Source organism: Bombus impatiens, unplaced genomic scaffold (assembly GCF_000188095.3).
Source record: "Bombus impatiens unplaced genomic scaffold, BIMP_2.2 scf_0080, whole genome shotgun sequence".
NCBI classification, from domain to species: domain Eukaryota; kingdom Metazoa; phylum Arthropoda; class Insecta; order Hymenoptera; family Apidae; genus Bombus; species Bombus impatiens.
The window spans coordinates 986,216-1,013,201 of NT_176499.1; the positions used below are offsets into that span (position 1 = coordinate 986,216).

A 26,986-nucleotide genomic window follows, 5' to 3' on the forward strand; every position below is an offset into this window, starting at 1 on the left:
CGGATACGAGCTTCGATACTTGCAACGAAGCTCGCTACGACATGAATGGCACGGCTGCCGTATGAATATCGCGAAAGTGCCATCCTCACGAACGAATTCCTCGGTATTTTCGTCGACCGTTTCTAATATCCGTCTCTTCTGTCTTTCGAATTTTTCAGAGTCGCGTTCCGTGGGCTACCTGAACTGCCAGAAAGTCACCTATCCGTGCAAGAACTGTGGCAAGGTATACAATTACTACTCCAGCCTGGCGAGGCATTTGAAGCACGAATGTGGCGTGGAACCCAAGTTCCACTGTCCCCTCTGTCCTTACAGAACGAAGCACAAGTCCAGCCTGAACACCCACTTGAACGGCAGGCATATGAAACTTTTGAGCGAATTCTACGCGATGCCGAATGGGAATAAGCTGTCATCCTCCATGGACGCTGGAAACTAATCTACTTCGTCAACGACTATTTTGCTTTCTACTCGAGACACGTCGATCGACATCTCTTCAAGACTACGGTCGACGACGGTCGATCTTTTCCCGGTCTGCGCGATAGTCCCCTTTCCCCTCGAAACTCGTGTCTTTTAACTTCGCTGGTGAACTGCAGTGATCAAACTGAGAACGAGTTTTGCGTTAATTACCGGCCGAAGTGTAACGAGGATCGAAAAATCTTGCACGACCTTAAACGCGATTAGCGGCGAGACTTTTTTACTTTTCATAGTAGCTCTATTTTCATACCGTGTAACGACATGCGCACTATTACGTATTTACAGTGTGTCGTTACTCGTAAGAATTTGTTCGTCGAGCGATTATGAGAAAGAAAAGAAGACGGTCGATTGAGTAGATCGCGTGCTCTTTGTGCGTCCATTTCTACGATGTACAGACAAATTCGTGCATCGGTGTAACGCGACGGAGGACATAATTTGATAAAATGTACGCGTACCTTTGAAACTCTACGGTTTATTCGCAACTTGCGGATGCAAGTTTGTGGATTTTGAGCAAACCGCGGAGAAAGTTGGCTGAGACGTCGATTGCCACGCGCAATGTATAAAATCTATATCGGTTTGTAAACGAAATTAGACAAGGATCAAGTAGGTTAACGGGCGCTGGTAAATCTTTTGTTGAGAAACGAACGATCGCTTACGTTTAATTCACTTACGCTTACTATACATATACGCGATCGACAATAAACGAACGAAATAAAGAAAATTCCACCGGTGTTATAGCTATGTACATTGCGTTCACGTTCTTTGAAAGTTCATCAACCCAATTAGACTGCAATTAGATATCGACTGTACCACTTACGCGCTCTACGTGCATACATAAATATTTCTTACCAATAAAAGAGAAAACTTTAAAATTCGGGTATTTCTTCGAAATTTCTTATTTTTCACCAAAGTCGATGTTCATCGTTAAAACAGGATGTTCCGTTCTTCGGTAAGGTGACGACGTTTCGTTCTTCCCGTTCTTATCGATCGACATACTCTCGAATCTGAATCGAAGGCATCTTTCCGTTGAAATTTCCACCAAATTTACGGTTGAAAATCGAATCGTACGAAATTCTGGCGCGAGATAACTCGGCTTGACAGATACCTAATTTCTCTTGGCGAATCTTTGAATTCGTTTCCCTTCTGCCCTCTCTTTTCTTCCTTTTTAACTTTGCAAAATTTCTCAGCCGTTTTTCCCTCTTTTCTCTTCCTCTTTCGCCCATTTGCCTCGTATCTCGGTTACCCAATGCACGATTCTCCTTTAATTTGACGATCGACGATTCCAGAGTGCAGTTTCGTGTCGCGGAAAGGCGAGCGAAGCGAAAAGCGACGGCGAATCGGACGAGAAACCGTCAGGTTCAAAGATCCTCGAGACGTCGCTTCATGACCGAGCGTGGAAACCTGTGAAAATCAGAAGATACAAATGCCTATACCGACAACGTCGCAGCAAGTATAGGAGCAGTATATCGAAGCACGTGATGCGTATTCGTTCGAGTCTCCTCTACTCGTGATCGAACGATGCGATGGTCGCGTTAGAAAAGACCTAGAAAAGTGTAACCCATACAAATACAAATATCAAGTTTACCGTACAAATATCGGCTCCGACAATAGCGATCGTTGTATCATTCGCCGCCACGGTCGTAGGTGAAATGTAATTTGAATTTTTCGAAAATATACTTCGCCTGACATACTTAACCTGATGGCTATTCGCAGTTGTTATGGATCGATTCGGGGATGCATCGTCGCAACGTTGCTCGATGCTCGCCGCTCGACACTCGAAAAATTGACTTCGAGGCTGTCGACATGGCAGCACGTTCTCGTCCTCCTTTTTTCCTTTTTTTTTTGTTGTCAAGGATCTGCGATCCAAAACTACGACGATTCGTCCAATCGTGTTCGATACCATCTGCATGTAACGAAAACGTATCCCGTTTGTCTTACATTTCGGACAAATTACAACGTTCAATTCTTTTCCTTAGCCCCTAGTCTCCTTTTCGTTTTGCTCGTAAGTACGGCTAGTGCGTACGCTTAGAGGCATATGTAACGTACGTACGTCATACTCGCGTTGATCGATGAAAGGACGTTCGTTCCATTCGCGCAAATAATCCGTTCAACGACGATCGAAGGAACGACGATCGCGATCTGTAACTTGGAATTTTAACCGAATGATTTCTTCCTGGTTGCAGATTACGCGAAAATGAGGTTCTACGTGAGTCGATTGCCCAAGGATCGAAGGAGGTCGCGCGGACAAGGGCGATTCGCCTGCGACAATTGCGATCGCCGTTATCACCAAATGAAGAACCTGCGCAGACACGTGATAAACGAATGCGGTAAACAACCAATGCATCAATGCACCTTCTGTCCCTATCGAGCTACCTACAGGTCGTATCTACAGGTGCACATGATGAAGCACGCCAGGTCTGGGTTTACGCCGCGAACAGCGAATATCAGGCAGCAGAGAAATCCCTGAACAACGACTAGCAGCGATTTCGCGATTACCCGTCGATCGATCAAACGTACGAATGGAACATCGCGTAAACAGCGCTGCATAATTCGCTGATAATTTCGTTAGAAACGAAAATGCTGGCGTATCTGTTCTTTCTTATATACATGCAGACACACGAGACAAGCAGTCACGCACGCACACAAATACAAACATATATGTGTATAATACATTCGATAATGTTCGAAAGCGATCGGTCCGTTCTCGATTCGTATGCTTCTCGATGTTGAGCGTGAATTAATAAAACGAGATGGAGAAAGAGGAAAGAATAAATAAACGGAGGAACGAGGAACAAACGACGAGGATACGAATTTTCACGCTACCGAACGTCGCAAGGTTTTCCGTTTAGCTGGACCAGCTTTGCGTGACTTTCGTCGTCGACCGTCGAGAGAAAAAGTGGCACGAATCAAATAAAAATCTGTCACGTTCTATACCAAAACGATTGTTGTCTGTGTTTGGTGCGTTAATCATCCCCTCCGAGAGACGCTATCTCCTATTCACGTTCCTTGTTTTCTTGTTTGTCGGATCGTTCGAGCAACAAGCCGTTTCAGATCGTCCGACGACTTAAGTTGGCCAACTGTTTCGCTCGGGAACCATCGATTTCGACTAATCGATGAAATTTCGTGTCTGTTTCAGTGGAGTCCCAGTATCCTGCGATTTCGGTATTCAAGCATACCTGTGCCACCTGCGGCAAAACGTACAAGCATAAGCATCATCTGAAGAGGCATCACGATTTCGAATGCGGCATCGACCCAAAGTTCAAATGCGCTTTCTGCCCACATAGAACACGATACAAGGATAGCCTGATGAAGCACATACTGGCCAGACATCAGCATTTTCTCGATCAGAATCCTCGTTATAGATTGCAACAGGTGGACGCCCTTGCCGATGTCGAGGGTAACGTGCACATTCAGGGAACCATGTTCGCCTCCTATCACGAGTTTCCACAAAATTTATAAGATCGTTTGTGTAGCGCGCGGCCAAATTTTCCTTCGCGTTCAACCGTATTTTAAATACGTGTGGAATTTATCGTTTATTTACATCATTGTAGACACCACATTGCACGATATCCTGTAAATAAAGATCCTCTGTATTTTACATTTGCAGAAGTTTCTGTCTTTTGAACGGAGCAACATATACTACGACATATGCTAGGAAATTGTATTTGCCGATCTGAGATCTCAGATCGATAACGATAAAACGTATGCTGATCTACGATCGCACGCCGCTCTCCGCTTATGCGTATCAACGAGAATGCTAAAAGTCTTTTATTTCGTTTGTTCGTTTCCAGACACACAGAAATACAGCTCCTCCAATTGGACGGTACTGGCGTTGCCGACATTGACACCGGTTAATACCGCCCTGTACACCAGGCACCTGCGGTCCATGACATTTAAGGGCGATCAAGACAAGATGCGCCGATATGGCCCGAGGAAATACCTGTGCACCGATTGTAATCGAAAGTTTGCGTTGATGGCCTCGTTGAAACGCCACAGAACCTTCGAGTGTAACAAACGAACGGCAATGAGCGAAAAGATCGTTAGGGAGAGATTGAACGAACAGGAGAGAAGAAGGAAGAAAAAGCACACTTGCCCCAACTGCAATCGTAGCTACAAGTTGTTCACGTCGCTCTGGAGGCATCAAAACTACGAGTGCGGTGTCGAACCCAAGTTTAGTTGTCCCATTTGCAAGAATAGATTTTCTCAAAAGGCCAACCTCGAACGACACGTTAGAACGAAGCATTGAACGTCGTCGTCGAACCTCTTTTCCTCTCCTTTTGTCGATAGATGAACGCTCGTACGAAAAACTCTACTTTTCAAATAGGTGACCAACTATCAAAGACATATAGCGAAAAGCGTATCGCGAATATCGCGAACGCTTGGTATCCATCAGTTTTCTTATTTAACATTAAAATTACAAATTCAAATTCGCGGCACGAAAAACGTAGCAATTTCGATTAATTCCGCAAGTTCACCTGCGCCGTTGAATCGCCTGTTTTCCGATTAGGGCCTGTATAAGTAAAATGTACTAGAAGCATACACGATCCTCTCACGAGAACCGATTCGTTGTTGATTAAGCCGTAGCTTCGTTAAAAGGTGTGCAACGCGTCCAAAGATGAAGTGTAATTATACGAATGGAATAAACGTGTACGATTTCTGAGTCGATGCGTTCCTCTACATTCAACGAAAACCAGTTTCTTTTATTAATGTTTATCGAACTGCTGCCGTCCAATCGACATTTCTCGATCTGTGTACACCGATTTTTCCTTACGATAACACGAGAGCCTTTCTTCGAAGGGAGTTTCTAAATGTGACAGTGAAATCATTCTTCTGTTTTGGTGTCCAATCCACGTAAATTGTGTACTCCGCGAAATATCGATTATTTCTCTCTAATAGGATCTCCCGTTTATTTCTAGGATTCAGACGGAGACTCGTGTTCCAGAGTAACGTCACACGCACGAGGTCCGTAAACGCGGCAGAGGCGCCTGTCAATTGTCCACGATGCGGAAGAACGTATAAGATGAAGAGAAATTTAACCACACACATGAAATTCGAATGCGGAGGACAGAGAAACTTCACGTGTCACATTTGTCCGGCGAGGTACACGCAGAATATCGGGCTGCGTCGACACCTTTTGCAAAGACACAACATCTATCTTCCGCCAAAGTTCTCCGTTCCTAAACGAATATTTGCTCAGTGATAGAAATGGAATCGAATAGGCGCGAATCGATCGTTGTCGAATAATATAACTAACGCGATTCTTTGCACGTCTATTCGTCGTTTCTAGAGGTTTCAACGAATTTCCGCGGGGGTATATATACAAAATTATAACGATAAGACGAGGTAAACAACCAAAGACAGATATACTGTAAGGTCCTTATTATACGAACGATATTAAAATAAACGTTGCGCACGAGACAGCTTGATTTTCTTTAATCGTCCAAGTAAGAGAGCCGTTTCTGGCGAGATCAGCGACCGAGAGACAGGAGACTGCTAGCTACTTTGTAGAGAGAGAGAGAGAGAGAGAGAGGGCACCTTACGTTGACTGTTTTTTTTAAAAGTTCAAGGACTTCAAAAGCACCCCGATAGATCCTACTTGACGCTTTCTTTTCATTATTTTACAGAGACGCAAATCACCGCTTGGGGATCCAGAAACGGATGCTTGAGGAACGTGGAAGCGTTCACCTGTCACCAATGCGGCAGGTCGTATCAAATGAGGCACAATCTGGTGAAACATTTGAGATTCGAATGTGGTGGGCAGAAGCATTTTGCCTGTAACCTATGCCCGGCGAGATACACGCAGAATGGAAAGCTAAGACAACATATGCTAAACGCGCACAACATCTTTGTCCCGCCGCGCAAGACGTGGATGAGATCCGCGTACGGTTAAATGCCGTATATTTCTCAACGTCTTCGTTCGTTACCGTTACTTTCACAGTAAGATACCTTTTTGATACAAGCAACGCGATTCTTGTCAAGAATCTTAGTTCATGTAACGTTTGTCTGATTAAACGGCAAAAGAAAAACAATAAATCGGTTGAAAACAAGCGAACGTTCGCGAGAAGCTTCGTCTTTATCTACCATTGCTTCCCACGTAAGGTGCACATTCGTCAACGGCATCACTCGTTCACGTGATTCGGCAACCACAGCCACGCCGCATTCTTTCGTTCGGATTCGAAGCAAAATTTGTTCGCGCGATCGAATTCATCGGACTTTGTGGGCCATGTAATAAAGTTCGAGCGTTTTCATAAAATTTCGAACGTTTTCTTTTTTTCAGGTCTCCACAATTAGGTCATTGTCACTGATACTTCATCGATTGGAAGATATCGTTTGCCGGTCATCAGTGAAGAACGCAGATCTTCGTTTCACTTCCCGAAGAAGAACTACTTTCAAGCTGCACAAATAAAACAGACGATAAACACGATCCACGAAGATTCACTCGAAGACGCGTTTCGCGCTCTCCTAACGTTTTCAGTGGCTCTCTCCATGTAGAATTAAATAAACGATTATCCACCAGTCGTGTTCGTTTGGTCGTTGATTCATTTGACACGTAGGAAAAGTGAAAACCGTAATCGTAACTATTCGTTTGAACTTAAAGGCACGCGCGTCCCAACTAAAAAACCGTTTTACAATAACCGTTTCCCGGTTTCTGTGTAGTTCACATTTCACGGACACAACGCGCCAACGAAAATTAATGCCAGTTTCACGATACAGATTTCTCTTGGTCTTCGAAGAACAGATGTAAACGATCGAATCGCGGTCGGCAAACTTTTTCCTCATCCTTTCTCTCCGTCTGTCTATCTTTTGACAGAGACTGGCAATTAATTTGGACGTTTCGTCGTAGTAATCGACGAACAAATGCTCCGCTTCTATCGATGGCTGGGAATTCACTCGAAGACGGAGCACTCGTGACACGTTTACTGGTCGATTAGAAACTTCCATCCATGTCAGAAAATCGATAGCTTCTCGATATACGAATTGTCCGGTTGCCCGCCTGTTCGATGAAACTTTCTGACGGTAGTATTTTTCTTTGCATTTGACAGATTTCGTGAGGTCTCCGTTCATCTGTCAGCAATGCGGTCGAGCATACACGATGCTGTGCAACTTGAGGAGGCACATGAAATGGGAATGCGGAGGAAAACGGCAGTTTCCCTGTTACTACTGCAGCTACAGTTTCACTCAGAAGACGAGCCTGCAACGACACGTGACCGCGATTCATAAGATCGACGTTGTCAAGGAGGCGAAACCTAAAAATTACATTATTCAAACCCTCGAACAGAGCACGTCGAAATTCAATCGCTAAATTGTACTTGCACGCTATCATGCAGTTCACTTTCAATGTCGCGAACCGCTAAATATTCGCGACGCAACAATCTGTACATGCTATAATACTAAAGATTCATTGTTTTCTGTTGTAGAGCAGCTACAACATTCGATTCTAGTTTTAAATGGCAGTCAATCTTACAATTTACGGGAGTGCCGTTCAAATCACTTAGAAAATTCTCGTCTCTTCCTTTCCATAGCAACAATCCCGCGCATCCACAAGATCCACCTCCATTCGAATCCTTCGGAACGTAGGTTGTTCCTTGTGTTTGCCTTTGCCCACGTTCCAAGAACGTCCGTTTCCTTCCATATATCCTTTTGCTATAACTGCTAGAATTTTTTCGCGACAGCGGCATCAACGAGCAGGGAGCGAGAAACATTGTCCTTGGGAGGATCGATGGATCGATGAATCGATTCTTCCAAGTTAGCAATGAAACTCTGGTCCCCGATGGTGCTACGTTGATTGTTCCGATATTTCTGTTTCGCGATTAACACAACTTTACTCTTTATGTTCCTCTAGGTCTTGCGAAGCTAATTCATCCGTCGATTGTTCGCGTTCAACCATTCGGTTTCAGTCAGTCAGACAGAGGAAGAGAGAGAGAGAGAGAGAGAGAGGGAGAGGGAGAGAGAGAAAGAGAGAATGAGAGTGAGAGAGTGAGCGAGTGAATTTGTTCGTCGATGGCAAAGTCGTCCTGCATTCGGAAGATGCCTTAATCCGTCAGTGAAGAAACCGTATTCACGCGAAGAAGATGGCATTATCGTGAATCTGGCTCAACATTACAATCGAAGATTGGCTCAAAGACCGACCTGGTGACGTTACATCATCGAAGAGACAACCATGACAAGTGGCCACCGAACTGCATCCTCGAATTCGAAGATATTGCGCTAAGGATTATCGAAATACGCATAAACGCCTGCAAATTGCACCGTGTTTGATGGTTCGAGTCTCTTAACAGATTTTGGCTGAACGCATTTAACGTAGTCGGTGTTGTTTGTTTTTAATGGTATATTATCAAAGTCCGTTTTAACTTGTCTCCTAGAACGTCGATAATAGTTTGATGTGACATCAAGTGTCTAACAGAGATAATAAATATAATAATACAATTTTCCGACAATTTACAAGCATTTTTCGTAACAACCGCTCGTCTCCCACTCGAAGATTGAACGTGTAAACCACACGTGCACGCACACAATAATTTAAAAAGAAAAAGTTCCCGTTTGCAAATTTAGCGTTCGCCTTCTATGTTTGTAGAATACCCTCGAGTTTATATTCTCCGATAATTTATTTTCTTTATGTAACACGGAAGAAATAGAAATCGATCACAATATGTTCTTGCTCGTCCTAATCGATGCCGACATCTATCGAGGATATTCGTCCTGCGTCTCATTTCGATGTACAAGTATGTATACAATAATTATTACCGATCAATCTCGTCTTGAAGATCTTTAATTGACCGTTCGATCGTTACCGTTTCTCACCGTTGTTTGAAATGTACGTGCGAAAAGAATAAGCAAAATCGTTACTGGTCTCTTCTTTGTCTCTTCTTCCCTTCTCGTAGTTGCAGTGAAAGTGGGAGTGAGAGCGCGAGTGAAAGCAAGAGCGAGGGTGAAAATGAGAATAAGAAAGTCAAGGAAGAAACGCCATTCCCTAATTAATCTTCTTTTATTTTCCATAACACCTTTCATATCTGTAATTTTTGTATTCGGGACACGTATCTCTCTAATCGCGAAGAATGCTTAAACTTGTTTTCTTTCGGTACATTATTCTCTCACTGTCGACTACTCTTCGGTTCGATAAACTTTCTTCTCTCCTTCAAATTTTCACGTTTCCTCTCGCCTTAACGTGTGAAATTTATTTGTTTTTTTTTTGTCAGAAGTACTGGGTGACGAAATGTACCTAAAGTGTCCGGCGCCGGTCGATGTCCACAACGATGCCGCCGATCCATTAAGCCTGAATTCGAAGGATATCTTCGAGGAGATTGGATACCGGGCTTCTCAACATTGGGTACCAGAAACGGACAAACCTTACATATGCTCGAACTGCGGCAAAGGATACACTCACATATTCACCCTTAATCGTCATCGTAGGACAGTTTGCGGTAAAAGAAGGAATAACGGGGGCAAATGGAAGTGTACGCGTTGCAAAAGATCCTATGCCACCAAAGGGAATCTCGATCGTCACATCCAATACGCGTGCGGCGTGAAAAGGAAATTTTGCTGTTTCGTTTGCCACAGCATGTTCACACAACGTTGCAGTCTGATCAGACATTTAAAAACCTTCCACGACAGTAACAACGATGATTAATTTCCCTAAGAGTGTCAACCGATGAACATGTGCCGTGCGGAAGCAAAAAAAGTCCGAAGATTCGGGAGTATGAAGACACCCGTTTCGGAAACAAGCATTAAATTATCGATTAAGTTTAGGAGTATCAAATAGTCGATAGATCATCGTTTTTCTGACAGAATATTTTGCCAACTGATTTTTTCAGACCGATGATCAGGTTCCTGAATGTGATATTTTCACGTCAAGGCAACCCTAAGAAATCGCCTAAAAAAACATAAAACGTTTTGTATCGGAAAGAAATTTTTCTTTTTTTGTTTTTTTCTTTTTTTTTTTTTGTCTAAGAAGAATGTTCTCTAAGAACTTGCTGATTTTTCATTGTGTTACGTAATTTAGTCTATAAAGTAGAATTTAAGTGAAAACAACATGTAGTCGTTGCTGTGATTTCAGTATTTGAAATTGTTCTGTGCACGTACATAAAAGAAAGAGAGAAACTCAGAAAATCTTCGTAGAAACTGTTCAACACGTCGCATGTCCGTTGTTTATGAATATAAGTATCTGTCCACGGCTTAAATAGTATACATCCTTTTGATAAACTATCGACTATTAAAAAAAAAATATATATATATATATATGTATAATATATAAATGAGACGCAAACAAAGATTTTTTCTAAAGGTTTGAGATCATAAGCATGCTATTATCACGATGTTCGCGATGGTTATGTACCTTTTCTTTGACAAATGTTTTGTAGTTAGATCAATGATGTATCAAGGTACAAAATAGTGATACGCTTCGTTGTAATTTGGAAATGTTTTACGGGTACGAAAGCACAGCTTGACACGAACACGATGTCTTCTCGTCATTGATTTTGATTTTCTTATAGTTATCAGTGTGTCATATGTAGCCTCGTTCAAAAGATTATCGAACTACTGGTTCGATATTCGTACACTTGAGCTAGGGGAACGCCATGTATTCATTCTACGTACTTTGGTTCGTCAAGTGATACACGGACGAATATTGTGTATCTTTCTAAAGTGTAACTTTGGATTAGATACACTTTGATGGTGTTGAATTATTTTATTCTTTTTTACTATGATTATTACTTTTATTATTATTATTATTATTATTATTATTACTATTATCACTATTACTTCTACTATTGCTATAATTACTGCTATTGGTACTATTACTACGAATATTGCTTACAACACGATTATTATCATTATTATTATTATTATATTATCATATTATTATGTTAATATTAAATTTTTAAGACTGTGCTTCAAAAAAAAGTTAGGGTATGTATTCGAAATATATATTGAGGGAATTTTATAACGATATATAGCAGAATTGGAAGTTGAAACAGGAAATGGTGGTTTACACTAGGTTGTATCGTAATTGTCAAATTGTGTTAAATTAAAGCAGCTAAAAATTGTTAATTATTTCCGTTAACTCGTGTTTGGTAATGATTGGGCTGTGAGAATTGTTTGTACCACGTTTGCTATTATTTTTCTCAGTAATGACGTTAAAGACGAGTAATAGTAAGTGGCAAAACGCTCATGTATCTAAAGTGATGTATCCAATGAGGTCCAAGTCTGCATCGACTTTTACTTTATCTCGACACCATGATATCGACAAACACAATCCGAGAAAGAAAAATTTGTTGTTGTATAAGGCGTTGCATGAGAATAATAAATATACACGGTTTACATATCTCGTATGACGCTTTCCTTTCACACTGGCGCATCAAAAGTGTAACGCTCCTTTACGAGAAATTCGGAACACATGCTTCTAAACGTCTTTTCCTGTAATCATCGAGCAGTACAAAGAAAGGGAAAAGGAAGGAAATAAGAGAAAGGAATTATGTGAAATCATTGCCGGGTACTTTTTCATTCGCGTCTTTCTTCATTCCACTTATTTACAATATACAATTTGAAAATCCGCATCTGTGTCGTCTCTGACATCGAAAGATGTCGATGTCGCATACCTTCTGACGACCCTCGTTTTCTTTTTCTTTTCCTTTCTTTCTTTTCAAGCGAAAGGTCACTTCACTGATGCAACTTTCCGATGCTGTTTCAGCCAAAGGTCCGTTTTTTTGCGATCAGCTGCCACTCGATATTTGGAAGCGTTGCAAGGACGAACTTCTCTGTTTGAAGTGTGCAAAGAAGTACAGCGACTGGAGGAGTTTGCGGAAACATATGAATTTTTTCTGCCAAATGGAACCACTTTATCCTTGCCCTTATTGCACGCACAGAGCTAGAATACCCACTCTACTTAAGTACCATGTGCTGCGCGAACACACAGCTTGCGAGTCAATGCAGGAGATCTATTAGCGTTCCACGATGTCCATGTTACTTTTTCTTACGAATTCGAGATCGGTGTGTATCTCCTTTGTGAGAGAAAATTCAAACGATGTGATTTGAAATCGAACGAATTTTATGAATAAATTGTTGTTGTTGTTGTTGACGCTGTCATGATCTGTAATAAACGTATCGTTTATGAACATTTTCGTACTTTCACGTAATGGTTAGTACGGACTCGATGTCCTCCCTTAGCGAATGCGATTAGTTGTCGTCACGTTTCACTGGTATTCGGCGTCCACCGTTCGCCATCCATTTCCTTTTCTCTGCCATTCGGTGAATTTGAAATCGGTGAGACGCCGTGCATAAATCGAAGCTTACGTGATCGTATCGCATTTTTTTTCAGACGGTCGCGCTCTCATTTCGAAGCGTTGCAACCACTTCGATGTTGATTGGATTTGATGAGAAAACGAGGAAGGGGCATCATTTCTAACCCGAACGCTTTTGGTTTTTAGGGGGTGGCTTGTCGGGCCAACAGTTGGACGACTCGCTGACGCCGGACCAGTCCGGCAAACCTGTCTTTGTCTGTCCGAAATGCGGCAAAGGTTACACCTGGAAGGCAAGCCTTCAGCGTCACTTGAGCACTGGTTGCGGATTACCACCGATGTTCTGCTGCAAATTGTGCGACTACAGAACCAGCAGGAAGGACATACTCTTCAGGCACATGAGACACGTGCATTCGCGACTTCCGGCTTAGCGTAATTTTACCTTTGTTCGTCGTCTTTTCCGTCGCTTCTCCGACCGATCGCGCGCTTCCAGAAGAATTCCGAAGGATCTTCTTTTCGCCAAGGCGGACGTTGAGAATTGAGAAACGTTCGAATTCGAACGACCGTAAGATCATAGAGGTGGAATGACTGCGTCAACAATGGTACATCGATACGAAACTCTTTCCTTTTCACTCTTCTCTTTCAATTATTTAACAAGTATATTATTTTTCGATTATTTAATAAACATGCGCACGTCCAACGATCCTACATTTTAACGTGTTTCTCTCTGTAAGCTTCGCTGCGAGTATCGTTGCAAGATTAAACGAACGTTACAGCGGTCCGCAATCTTCTTCTCTTTCATAACGTTAGTGCACGTATGCTGAATTCTGGTTATTCCTTGGCCCTTGGTTAAGCGTAAGCTTTACATCACAAGCAGGAATTACGGTGTACGACACTTCGTTGAGAGTTTGAGAGGCGATCGAAGGATGCTCGTGGAGCGTTTTATTCGTTGAACGAGATTTCGATGCGGCGTCGTACGAGTTCGCTCGATCCGAAGAGAACAACGACGTCCTCGAGGCATATTCACGAACTCTGCTTCATCCTTGTTCTTTTGCTTTGTTTCAGGCGTTTGGAACGTACAAGGTTACGTGACTGACTACGGCTCCGTCGATGGTCTCCAACTTCCTCCGGAATTCGATAAGTTTAAGATTTCCGCTGTGACACAGTCCCTGTTGAACAATCACAAGAGGCACATGTGCGGTTTCTGCAAGAAGGTCTTTCCCTTGAAGAACTTGTTGAGGAGGCACGTGCAATTTGGATGCAAGATGAATCCCAGAAATTCGCAATTCGCTTGTTCCTTCTGCCCGTACAAGAGCACATATAAGGCGAACATGGAGAGACACGTGCGAAATGTTCACGATACCGGCGTGTTAAAGTTTCGTTGCGACCTATGCAACTTTCGTAGCAATTATTCATTCTGCGTGAGAAGGCATATGAAGACTTTCCATCGTACGAGTGACTCGAACGAACCGAAGCAATAGTCGTAGACCGTTCGCGGCTACTTGTTTATTTTTTCCATCGTGGAATTCGAAAGGCCTATCAAAGTCGATTTATCAACCATAGACTATATCGTAGCACGAAAGAAAATAAAAATTTCCGGCGGTTACGTGATTCGTACGCAAGATGTACTTTGCATGTACATCGTCGTATCGGTGACTATACACGTATCGTAATATTATTCATAAGCAAAAGTATTTGTAACTATAACGAAAATCAGTATAGTCTCACACTCTCGTATGTTATAGAGAGTTTCAGAGAGATTCACAGAGTTTCACAGAGTTTTAGATAGTTTTAGAGAGTTTTAGAATGATTTTGTAAGGAATCAGTATTACGCCCGAAGCAAACGTTTATCGTCGTTTGATTTCTTCGTTTATAGAGATCGTCGATTATGCTGTCGCGATCGTCGTCGTATCGTATGAAGAGCGAATAATATGATAAGCGCGCATTATTAATTAACGCGTGCCGTTGAACCTTCGTTTTTCGCTTTACAGTTTCCGTTTGTGTTCGCTATTTGTATTCGTTGTTCGAGAAGAAGGATTCGAGTTAAACGCGATCGACAAAATTCTCGCGCGAATTGATTTTTATCAACGTCATAAATATTATAACGTCGTTTATCGAAATAAGTAACAAATGTTCTTTGTTAACTCGTCCGTGGACACAATAAACGATTCTATAGGTTTTACCAGTGTACCATAAACATGGTCGTCCCCTTGTACGTATCAGCGTTTGCTGAAAAGCAACTACGTATGTGTAGTACGTACGTATGTACATCGATCGCAACAATGTTTGTTTTGTTTCTCGCGTTTCCTTTAATAGTGAGTTGAAAAATGCGCGATGGAATTCAAGTATATGGCGAAGGTTATTTTCAGGCTTCTTCGTATGGAATGAAGTCGTGTCAACGTAACAGTGAGAAAGGAAATTTCTCGAATGTCAACGATGCGTGTTATCTGTGTGTTCGATGAGAAATTGTTACGTATCATTTCGCGAGGTTCGTGATCGATCGATCGCATTAACCAATATCTGCTGTTGTTGTTTCAGCGTTATTATGGCCTTACAAAAACATCTATGCGTTCGAGCCAGAAAACCAACTCGCTCGAAGGAACGATTGGCAACAACAGCAGCAGCAACGACAACAACAACAACAACAACAACAACAACAACATCGTCAAGCTGGCAATTCGGATATTCGAGAGAGAAATTTCGTTTGCGTGGAGTGCGGCAAGGCATACGCGGTTCACAGGTCGCTCTGGAGACACCTAAAGTTCGAATGCGTCAATGCCAAACCGAAATTGGCGTGCGATGCCTGCTCCTATGAAAGTCCTCACAAATGGTGCATGGAGAATCACAAAAAGAGACACCACAGCAACGTTTGCAATTGATAGTTTGTTCGTTCGCCTGTCTACGAAGATCGATGCACGAATTGAACAACATACCCGATGCTTGCTCGTTACGAAGGATATTTTTAAGAAAATTCTTATCGCCTCGACCGCACGAATGTAACCAACCCCGACAGTTTATCTCTTCGAGTTATGGATTTTTCGTCCTATTACACGAAATAAATTTTCTCCCATGTTAGACGTCGACAACGACGTCCGATTTGTGCGTGATTACACGTTAAGACCGCTAATGTTTCAAGGCAGCCCGAATACCTGCGACAAGCCACTGTGTATCATAGTATTTACAAACATAGTTCTTTTTTTACTTTTTGCACGCGTAAATATTTATGTACAAAAATATTTCCATACGTAAGAAAGCAACTTGTAAGTATTGTTATTCAATTTTTCTCGACCCTACGGATAGATCGAGCAGAATGACTGCGATAGATGCAACGAAGCATCTACTCGTTCTGCAACAAGTACTACGTATAACGGTATTTTTTATTAAATCGAAGCGTCCAATGGGTGGTCTCGAGTTTGTACGTGACGACGAGGCGATAACAGGCGACCTAGGGCGAAATAACAACGATCGAGTAACAATGCGAAAGACGAGGGACAGCAATCGTTGATTTTGATAATTGGTTACACATAGTGATTTAGGCTTCGCAGTGATTGATTTATCCGAATTTTGCAATCACGCTTGCGTTCGAGCCACGATTACTTGATTTCTGTAATAAACCGATTCCGCAGAAATGCGTTCTATGTTGACGATTTCTAACCTTCGGTTTCCTATCTATGCCCACAGATTCATTCTGCCGATCGAATCGAGTCATTCGCGAAGAATAATTTGCGCGACGATCGACGCAACGACGCCCGTTACCGTCACCATTACCGTGACGAATCGCGGATTACCATCTTTCAGATTTGATAGGGGACGCGATTCGATCGAAGAAGCCGGCCCTCTTTCTTTCCTCCGTACGTCTCCGTAACTCGGCTATTACTAACTTGGTCCCTCTGCTTTCAGCCTACCGGAAGATGTACATGGGCGACCAGGTTCTCGGCTATACGTGCACAATGTGCAGCAAGTTCTACAAGATGTGGAGCAACTATTTGAAGCACAAGTGCGAACCACCTCAGTTCAAGTGTCCCTTGTGTCCATTCGCTGCGTTCAAGGCCTTCATTCTACACGCCCATCAGGCCGAACAACACTTCAAGGTCACGTCACCGAACACCTGAACCTTCCGCTTCGAGCGTTTTCCGATCCGCGTCTCCCCTACGCGGTATCCGATTGCCTTAATTCGCGTCGAAGCATCCTGGTGCCTACCTGCTCCTCTAGCGGAAACGGTTTTCGAATCGACGACGAAACAACCGGTGTATAGCGGAACGCGCATACTTTGATTCTTATTGTTTGTTCTCGCTTCGCATCACCGATTCGTATCAGAGTCACGTCCGTAATTTGCTTTTCGAGTCTTCCGTGCTTTCCACGTCTTTCGCGCTTTCCCGACTACCAACAACACCTCAATCTCCACGATTCGTTCTCTTCGGACCTCTCGAACAACGCTACGTATAACCATCTATAATCGTTTCTTCGCGTTGTAACTTACGATCTACGATTAATCGATCGAAATCGATCGGCGGCAAGAAGTAAATAGCGGACGTGGTTACGATTCGATCAGCGCACGCACTTCGTTTTCAACAAAGAAGAACACGGACTATCTCATCGGGAATGCTAGGAACGTCTGACAGGTTTTTACATTTGATCCTGATTCAAAGATTGCATGCGTTCGTCGGCCGATCGTAATCGCCGTTCATTTTGTTCTTTCTTCGAAAAATGATGAAAAATGCGCAGTTTGCGTGGTGTTTCCTGTTGTACGGAAATCGTCCCCCCGTTGATCGACCTTACGTACTAAACTTTATCGAGAGGATTAAATCTTCTTCTTGTACATCGCTAGTCTCGACTGTGTTCCAAATACGAAAACCTTATTTTCCATCTAATGTTGCTTCGATCGTTATATATAATATTTACATCGTTTCACTCGTTCCTCCAATACGTCTCGTATTTATTCTCGGAAACGGTACAAGCCACGTTCCGAGGACAACCAAACACACATACACACACACAGACACACACACAATACACACTGTAATTTTCGCCAGCTGTTCGTTATGCAAACGCGTGACTGATTTTACACCGCTTAGACTTAAGAAAAATTAAAATTATATAATTAAGGATAAAGCATCGGCTCGAACTGCGTTGCTCCGCGTCGAGCACTGGATCGCACGAATGACGCCGTCGTCGCCAACTTGACACCTAATCCCAGCTACTCGTAAATGCATGTATTTTCGTAATACCAAAAATAAAGAAACAGAAGAGTATCGTAAACGATCGGAGAAACTGTATTTTTTAGGCAACCGATGCGACGACGAGAGCTTTTCTCCTTGTATCGACCTTTCTCTTTTCTTTTTCTCTTTCTCTCTCTCTCTCTCTCTCTCTCTCTTTTTCCCCCTTTTTCCTCGACGGTCATATTAAGGGAACAGATTATGAATAGAGAGACTGGAGAGATCGTTTGACGACAGAAGCAAAGGACGACACGATTTCTGCCAGGATCCGTAATAACGAGTAATTCGTTTTACGTGTTTCAGCTATCGTCTATCCTTGTGGTTCTTGCGACAAGGCGTTCAAGTGGAAGAAAAGCTTGGTGCGCCACGAGCGAGAGGAGTGTGGGAAGAAGCCTTACCGCTGTCCTCACTGTCCTTGCGTGATGAATCTTAGGAACAGTCTTGTTCGTCATTTGCAAGTAAAACACGGGCAAGATTGTCGCGTTAAAAGGCGACGAGTGCACCGATCGAGCCTCCTGAGGGCTCAGGGTCGAAAATTACATTGACACCGCGCCGGATGACGAGGTTGTTCGATTTCCGAGATAATTTATCCGTACGATGTTGATGGATCAATGTTTTTGACCAAACAACAATCTTACTTCCGAGTTCTCGTTGGTCGGAGCGAACTTTGCTTTTCGATGATCTGCAAATATTTCTCCACGAATAAAAGTGCGACGGAGCGTGCATACCCTGCTATATTCATTCGTAACGATCGTTATTTATTACTCGTTCAACGAATAGAATATGTATGTTCCTTAATAAATGCAACATCTATATATATAACTACAATTATATATATATAAAGATGATAAAAACGTAGAAATCTATGTGAACGTTGATATTTAGATACGCTGTGTCATCTATGTATGTATACGTTGAGTGTCGATCGTGAATGTCGATTCGTGGGATGTAGGAGAACATATCGGAATCCTACTGTTGAAAACTTGGTTGTTGTTGAGAACTTGGTTCGACGATATCGTCGAAATTAACAAAAAAGAGTTCGAATCGAACCGAAAGAAGAAAGTGCACGAAAACGAAACGGCTCGACGAAAGAGGAAGCTAAAGCGAAGGGAGAAAGAAAGGAAGTAGTACGCTTTGCTGATGCTTTTGTGGAGCGACAGCTTATTCGTGAAAAGTGGCATTGAACGAAACGTGTTATACTCAAAGATATCTCTCTTCCTTCCTTTCAGGTTTCCACACGTGCTGCGAATGCAAGAAAACGTACAGATCGAGAATGGCTCTAAATCGGCACGTCCGAGAGGAATGCGGCAGAGTTTTGTACACGTGTCCCTTTTGCCACAGCATCATGCCTATGAAGTTCAATCTGGTCAACCATCTGAAGAAGGAACACGGCTGTGTGGCTAGAATTTGAAGCGACCTAATCTCCGAACGGACTGGATCGTCCCTCGAGAATAAACATTTTTTCTTCCATACCGTATCTTCTTTCGTCTACAACGACAAAGCTACAACGAACTGAACGAACGTCATTCGCGATGATCGCTACTCGGTCGAATCAGCACAGCGACCGTAATGCATATATGACGTCATGTATATATATGAAAAACGTTAGGCGTTCGTTGAGCGCCACGACAGTTTTATCGATCGAATCACTAAATCCGACAACAAGGAAGAAGCGTGACATCGGTTCGACTCAATCGTTTCAATTAAAACGTTTCCGATCAAAGTATAACGTAGTTAACCCCTTAACCTACAGCTACAGGCATAGCCCGTAACACGATGATCAAGCCAAATATAATATATAATATAATGTATAATAGCTTGTTTACCTTTTCGGACCAAAATTCTCGAACGTAAGTCGTAGGTTAAGGGATTAACGTATATATTGTGTTGGCAAATAAGTGATTGGGGATTTTATTATTACGTGGTATTGGCAAAATTCGCAATCACTTAGTTGCCAACCCAATACTTGTATCGCGCAGACGTATATTTCGAGGTAAAGAGCAGTCAATAAAGTGTCATCGAAACAACCACTCGTTTCTCGTTTGATCTCGCCGACGAGGTGCAGTACAATTAATGTGAAATTATCGAGATGTGCGTAGGGCCTGAACCGAATTATACGCAACCGAATTACACTGCGCTTTCCTCTTTGCCGCGGCGCCATCGTGATCGTTATTTTTCGTCGATATAGGGTTAATCCGGTCAAAGATGCCGTCAGTTGTTAGACAGCTGCACGCACACAACACATACGCGCGCGGTAATGCTCTCTTTGACCCATCGATGAACGGCAGGACAGTCGTAGATGTATTTGTCGATAATGATTACGGTAACAGGTATTTACTCCGAGCGTTTGCCGAAAAGAACGATCGTTCAACTGGTGCTTCGACTTGGACTAACCGAAGTTTGTGATTTCTTTCTTTTTTCTTGCAGATTATCTAAGTCTAACCGGGAATCAATCACACGCGTGCAAGAATTTTGGGTACGTGTACATTATAGGTGCATACGCAGTGTCTCTATTGTCCGAAAAGGACCAGATTCCTAGTGTGTAGTTCGTCGGAACATGCGCAAAAAACACGATTGAAACGGAAAGTTGTTCGAGAGATGAGATCGCGATGGGACGCGCGAGTTCAGCAAATACAAATGTATTCGATCACTGAAACTGCTAGATGTGAAACCGCGCAGCTACTGCAACGCGACTGGACACTTTCGCTGATTCAAAGAAACGTCGCCAGTTTAATTCGATACTATTGTACCGATAAACTTTGTCATCAGATTGGATATTCGCGTTACTGGTAATCGTTCCTCTGTAAGAGGTAATGCTTTTCGCGTGCATATCTCTCATTGCGCGTCTTTCTCTTTTTCTTGACGAGAGAGAGAGAAAGGGAGATCGTTTGTAATATAATGTAAATTTTTCTCGATAGCATGCACACACATCTTTGTAAATAAATAGCAGAAATTAGCTGCCGAGCGAAGACGAAAAGAGAATTTTTGAATCGATCGATTAAGGACAAATACAAATTGCCGGTACACGTTCGAGCAAGAGGCTGACATATCGTCCGAAGGATTGCGACGTTGGACACGATAACGTCGTTGTTTATAACGGAAAAACGATCGGTGTTTGTAACGAACTCGCTCGAATCTCTTGGCTCTTGGCTCTAATTCTGCCTGCATCGAGCCACTCTGCACACGAAACACACCTAATAGAACGTAATCGCAATCGCGCGATTGGTTTGGTTTCTGTAAAGGAACGATCGACCTCAGCACCAGCCGCGAGATTTTAGAGCACGTCCATGCGTATTTTGCGGTGAAATCTGTTCGAGCGTATCACTGACGAAACGAACGCGTTTCTTTTTCAGAATGGAACACCTGTTTGGCCTGCTCGAAATCGTACAAATGGAGGAAGTCCTTGCATCGGCACGTGCGAGAGAGCCCGGAATGTTGGCCTGTTCTCCTAACATCCGGAAACGGCGAATTCATCCGACAGATTCACTACAAAATGCTTTACAATGTTAACAATTGATTCGCCTCGTATCCCAAGACCCGTTGATATTTGCGACACTTGTAAAATAACTAAATGGACGCAGCCGCGCGCACCGTTCCTGCGTGTCCATTTCTCTTGTTATTTCGGATATCTTTTTATAGAAATAAATGTTGCATTATATTCTGATACAAAAGGCTACTGCGTTACGATTACATCGATACTAAGCTCTCTTTACGGACGAACAACAAGTACGCTGTGCCGCGTAGTGGCAGCTGTCAAGATGATTTTCCATTCTTTTTTCAGATCACTTCTCACGGGGATGTCTCGCTCTTTCGTATCTCTTTCCTTTTGATTATTTATGTGGATTGGAGCCAATCAATTTATTTAGCTTATCGTAGTAGGTGTGACATTTGATATTCTTTTTCGCGTTGAACGCGTCTCACATTCTTTTAACCTTTATCTCTAATCTTTATTTTTCTGTTTTAGCTGTCTCGTTATTCGCAAATTTACTCGATCACCTCCCGTAAAAAATCGAAAATCGCGAAAGTGTTTTTCTTTTTTTAAATCTAAATGTCACCTCTCTTTCACAGCGGATATATAATCTGGCTGACGCAATGGTTTTTCACAGATTTCTGGCTACACTGTTCGACTAGGACAACGAATAAGCCGCGAAGGAAGTACCCTTGTGGAAAGTGCCAGAAGGTCTATTCGAACGCCTCTTCTCTGTACCGGCACTTGAAACTCGAATGCGGCATGCTTCCACAATTCCACTGTCCCTACTGTCGCTTCAGCTCAAAGCGGAAATTCAATTTGGACTCTCACGTGGCACACAAGCATAGGAAATTGCTCAACAGCTATGTAAATAAATAAGTTAGAATCGCGTGATGTCTATTTTCTCTCACCAGGATGTATCACGAAAAACGCGTCAATACTCCGGTAGACGATAAAAAGAATTCTCGCGCGTACAAAAATGTTATATGATCGATGCGAATAAAAAATATTCGTATCGCTTCCTGACTATAATCGACCCTTATAATTCCAATATTATAAGAATAAAGCGCATGGATAATTACGTGTGCGTTCTTTACAACTGTCTAATTATTTATTTTGTATATTCGTTATCCTTGCCATTAGTTTTGTATCACGTGTGACAATACCGTAACGTTTAAAGAAATTGCTAATCGTTCGCTTGATTTTACAGGTAAATTGCATCGATAAGATTTTTGCATTTGGAACAACGATAAGTATCGTTCCTTCAGAGATATATTCATTGAACACGGATTTATCACAGCTGCCGTTAAACTTGTCGATGCATGTTTTTGTTTCAGGAAATCGCGTAGCACATTTTGTGTAAGCGTCGCTTAGCGGTTGTAACGTCACCGAATCGTCCCAGTGGTCGAAAAAAGGTTACTTTCCAAGCGTAGACTACGTAAATGTGTAGCGATTGCTTGCATTTCAAAATTAAAACGATTCGCCTGTCTTTATCTTCTCTCCCAAGAATACTCGTACGTGTTTCAAAAGGAGATACACGTACATATACGTATACAATGTATAAACTCATTGATTACAACAAAGTACATATTTCATATTGTACATTAACAGATATAGTTTCCAATATATATGTACGAAAGCAGATTATTTTACGATGAGCGAAGCATTCTGTTTGATTATTTTATTGTGGAGGGTTGGAAATTGGCATCTTTTCATCAATGAACGAGGTTGAGGAAGAGATGGAGAGACACGATCGAGCGCGGATCGTTACGATCAAGCAACGATCTATATTAAGTAAATATCGAGCAAACGTAAGCTCACCGTCATTCTATATAGATTTGCTACGTAGTTGTGGCGAGCAAACCTGTCTCTCCGTCTTTTTTCTCTCCCTCGAAAACCTCACGCCTATTCACGTAAACACGACAAAATTTTACCACTGGGCGCACTTATTTCTCGGGGCTATTGGCTGATACGTTATGTGTTGGGTTGGTTACGGGTTTAATCTCACTGATCTCTCTTGCCGCATAACTATTCGTGCATCGAACGAGAAGAAACTCGACATCCTTGATATCCATTTTACCACACTATCCTTCTCGTCACCTACGACCGTCCGTCATAATTTGCGTTTTTGTTTCTCGTTGATTTTCTTTTAACTTAGTCGAATAACCTTTTACCACGATCTCGCGTCTCGCTTGGCGTCGGGACCTGTTGCAGGAATGGTTGCATTGCTGTCGTTATTACGATCGGATTGCAAGCAGCAGCAGCAGCAGCACCAGCACCATCAGCAACAACCACAGCAACAGCAAACCAGTAAGAGAGGTCGCCCTTCGACATCAACCACTACAACCACGACGAGAGGCGGTGTAGTTTTGGCGAGCAGACGCGCCAGCAACACTTGGGACAGTAACAGCTACGATAGCGGAAACGACAATGGTGATGGTACGCGTACGTCTACCCGTGAGGTGGTATTTCCTGACTCGTTCGAGGTATTGCCGCAGCCTTGTGATCTTAGTGTTGTATATATGGGCGTTCCGCACGAGCAACAACGAAAGTTTCGGTGCCAATTTTGCGGAAAGGGTTATAGATGGAAAAGCACGATGCGTCGCCATGAAATGGTCGAATGCGGAGGCAAGCCGCCGGGTTTTCAGTGCCCTATATGCCCTTACAAGGCCAGGCAACGTGGCAATTTGACGGTACACTACAAGCGTCACCATCAAAAAATCGACTACGACGAAAGCGCCTAGAATCTAAATCGAAGTTACGAATTTTGTTGGATTTACACGATCGTCCTAGAAATCGGAACACGTACACGTGCACTTTTCTGCTTCACTTGTTTCGATTCGACCTATCTTCCTTCTCGTACCTTATCGGGTTAATTTTGCACTATTTCCCTTTTTTCCTTCGTTTTGTTTCTCATCTAGAGTTAATTGCATTCAGGCGTTGTAAATAGCTGACGACGAAATAGTAAAAGGAATCGTTCGATTTTCTTTATCCCGAGTTTGTTACCTCAATACAAGGATTTATTATATTTTGATTCTATATCTGTACATAATTTCAATTTATCTATCGTTATTTAAAGTTTCTTTTTACTTTTATCCTGTAAAAACCGTTTCTTAGAATTACCGATTGTGTCTTTCGTTTCTTTCTTCTTTCTTTCTTTCTTTTTTTTTTTCGTTTCCCCGCATTTTCCATTGCCAAACGAAGGTCGAACTGGTGTTTACTTTATCGTTTAAATCTCCTTTCAACTTGTTTATTGTATGTATATCGAGTACTTACGAAGATCGTACTACAATCGGCGCAAACTTTAATACGTTATCTACGAAATGTCAAGTAATAATTTATTCTAAAAAGGTACGACTACTCGTGGTACTTTCGGCTCTTACGATATCGTAAAGTGAAAATAACATTGTCAAATGACATTTATCTCGCACGTAAAAGATTAGGATAGCCGCTTTCTCTCATCGACCGATCAACGTCGAAATTACATTGACGATCGTGTTACCACTTTTGGAATTTGTTATCTTAGAGTCGTGTACGTACATTTTCTTGTACTTTCATATATATTTTAGACATTTTTGTGTTTAGATACTAAGTTAAATACTTTCATGTTAAAACATTACAAGGTACGTAAGGTAAATGGAACTGAAGAGATAGTACACATGAAATTATATATCACTTCGATGTAATAGGGATAAGCGATGATAGTGCCTTCGACAAAACTGAAAAAGGAAAATATATATATATAGATATATGTATGTATACACGTACATGTATAAGCGCATGTGCGCTCGATATGTATAAAAGTAATCTTAGGCGTAAAGCGATCGTGTATTTATCGCGAGCATTTATCTCCGGAAAATCGGTTACCTGAAAACACTTAGATTTACGATAGACGATAATAAAAGTACCAAATCTTTCAACTTTGCCCTTCGTTCGAATACGACGCGCGATAGCTTTGATACCTTTGTGCAATGTATACTTTGACTATAGCGCGTGCAACAAACGAAATGAAATCTAGTGGCAAAGTGAAAGATATAGATGACGATGAGTCGTAGGAATCATAACGTCATACCATATATTTTTTTTTTCTTTTCAGATCGCTACGAATCTCTGTGAATCGTAATCGCATTTAGAATGCCTGGTTTGACAAGCAATCGTAATCGCTCAGTATCAGCGAAATACTTAAATAACAATATAATAACGATAATCGTTATCATTAACGGACGTCCAATTTGATACTGCGTAAACTCGTTAGGATTAAACACGTTACGAAAAATCGCAGACGGGACAATCGACATTATAATCTTTAGGAATTATTATACTTTTTAGACGAATTTACCAATGCGGAGAAACTTGCTCCTCTTAATCTTAATTCAGCGGAAGGATCGACTAAATTTGCTCAAGCGAACAAAAGGGTCGATCTCTGCGCTATTCTTTCTATGAATTACCCACGCGGTTTGTGACTTTTATTCAGGCGGAAAAACGCTTTCGTCGGAAGATGTAAACTACTCGAACATTCCCTCACTTGAACATTCCTTCGTTTTATCGAGATCGACTCGTTTGTCCTTCTACGTACAAGTATATATTCCTAGCCTTATAAGTAGTAACGTTTTCCCATTTTTATATAAACATTCGTACATGCGTATGGTAGAAAGTGGCAGAGGTAGAGAAGTATACATACATTTGCAAAGAATGGGAAAAAGAAAAGGATTCGTTGGGAGAACTTTTCTAAACGAAGTCCAGTATTTTTGATATCAGTATTTACGGATGCTCGCATCGACCTGCTTGGCGAATTAACCTAGGATATACTCGTTCTACCCAATTTCCCCTTGTACTTTCCGTTGTTAAGTTCGAGATGACTTTGCGTTTGGCGTGCTTTATACGGGGACCAATCGACCAACCAATCGCGACTAATTCCGCAATGTATCCGACTTTTATAACCGCTGGACATTTCAAGGAGACGGGTACCTTTCGCATGTTACTCGTGTCTTTGATGTTCCTTGTTTCAGTTCTGTTACAGATGAACAATGCATTAACGAGGAAAGAATGCAAGTCGTCTCTCTCGAATACTCGTTCCGATATTTAGCACTTTAAACTCTCTTTTTGGAAAGATTTATCTGTCGGATTACGAATATCTATTACGATTATCTCCAGTTAATTTTATTATTAACATTATTATTATTATTATTATTATTATTATTATTATTAATTATTATTATTATTATTAATAATATTATTAATAAAAAAAATAATCTTTGTTGCGGGTTATTTTCTAAAGAGCGTAAGTGTTATTCTACTCTCCTATACCTCCATGTTTTAGCGTTTTTTTTACGTTAACGATTAGCAAGCGAAACGAAAATTCAACCGTCCTCCGGTCTATGACGGAAGAAAATATTTCGGTGACGAAGCACCGAATCTGCCGCTGTCGAGAAGATAATTTCCCAATAGACATTCGGCTAACCAAGGATTTCTGTTTTCAGCGTGTTGGTACCGGCTACCCATCGGTTTCGAGACGTATCCTTGCGACACCTGCGGCAGACAGTACAGGAGGGTGATATCGTTGCAGCGGCACAAGAGACTCGAGTGCGGAAAGGAGG

General features: G+C 42.0%; 3 protein-coding genes and 2 pseudogenes across 6 annotated transcripts in view; all 5 read left to right on the forward strand.

The window, feature by feature from the left end:
- LOC100749313 (longitudinals lacking protein, isoforms A/B/D/L) overlaps nucleotides 1-4,763 on the forward strand; it is a 94,874-nt gene extending 90,111 nt beyond the window's left edge. For 3 of the 4 annotated variants that reach the window (XM_012394192.3, XM_012394185.3, XM_033324912.1), the window contains 3 exons: nucleotides 2,655-2,798; nucleotides 3,608-3,868; nucleotides 4,263-4,763. In XM_012394192.3, coding sequence (XP_012249615.1) covers nucleotides 2,655-2,798; nucleotides 3,608-3,868; nucleotides 4,263-4,717 — 860 coding nt within the window. In that variant the 3' untranslated portion in view covers nucleotides 4,718-4,763. The remainder of the gene's footprint in view (nucleotides 1-2,654; nucleotides 2,799-3,607; nucleotides 3,869-4,262) is intronic. The other variant, XM_024372485.2, reaches the window with a different exon arrangement.
- Nucleotides 4,764-7,777: 3,014 nt separating this feature from the next.
- LOC100749663 lies at nucleotides 7,778-11,787 on the forward strand (annotated as a pseudogene).
- A 2,408-nt stretch (nucleotides 11,788-14,195) lies between these two features.
- Nucleotides 14,196-16,333, forward strand: LOC112214099 (formin-homology and zinc finger domains protein 1-like). The gene is made up of 3 exons (XM_033324921.1): nucleotides 14,196-14,957; nucleotides 15,074-15,153; nucleotides 15,243-16,333. The coding sequence occupies exons 2-3, from the start codon at nucleotides 15,132-15,134 to the stop codon at nucleotides 15,581-15,583; spliced, it is 363 nt and encodes a 120-aa protein (XP_033180812.1). The 5' UTR covers nucleotides 14,196-14,957; nucleotides 15,074-15,131; the 3' UTR covers nucleotides 15,584-16,333.
- A 342-nt stretch (nucleotides 16,334-16,675) lies between these two features.
- Nucleotides 16,676-21,586, forward strand: LOC112214115 (annotated as a pseudogene).
- Nucleotides 21,587-22,726: 1,140 nt separating this feature from the next.
- On the forward strand, nucleotides 22,727-25,575 carry LOC100747312 (longitudinals lacking protein, isoforms F/I/K/T-like). The gene is made up of 2 exons (XM_033324919.1): nucleotides 22,727-22,804; nucleotides 23,604-25,575. The coding sequence occupies exon 2, from the start codon at nucleotides 23,606-23,608 to the stop codon at nucleotides 24,131-24,133; it is 528 nt and encodes a 175-aa protein (XP_033180810.1). The 5' UTR covers nucleotides 22,727-22,804; nucleotides 23,604-23,605; the 3' UTR covers nucleotides 24,134-25,575.
- The last annotated feature ends 1,411 nt before the right edge of the window (nucleotides 25,576-26,986 follow it).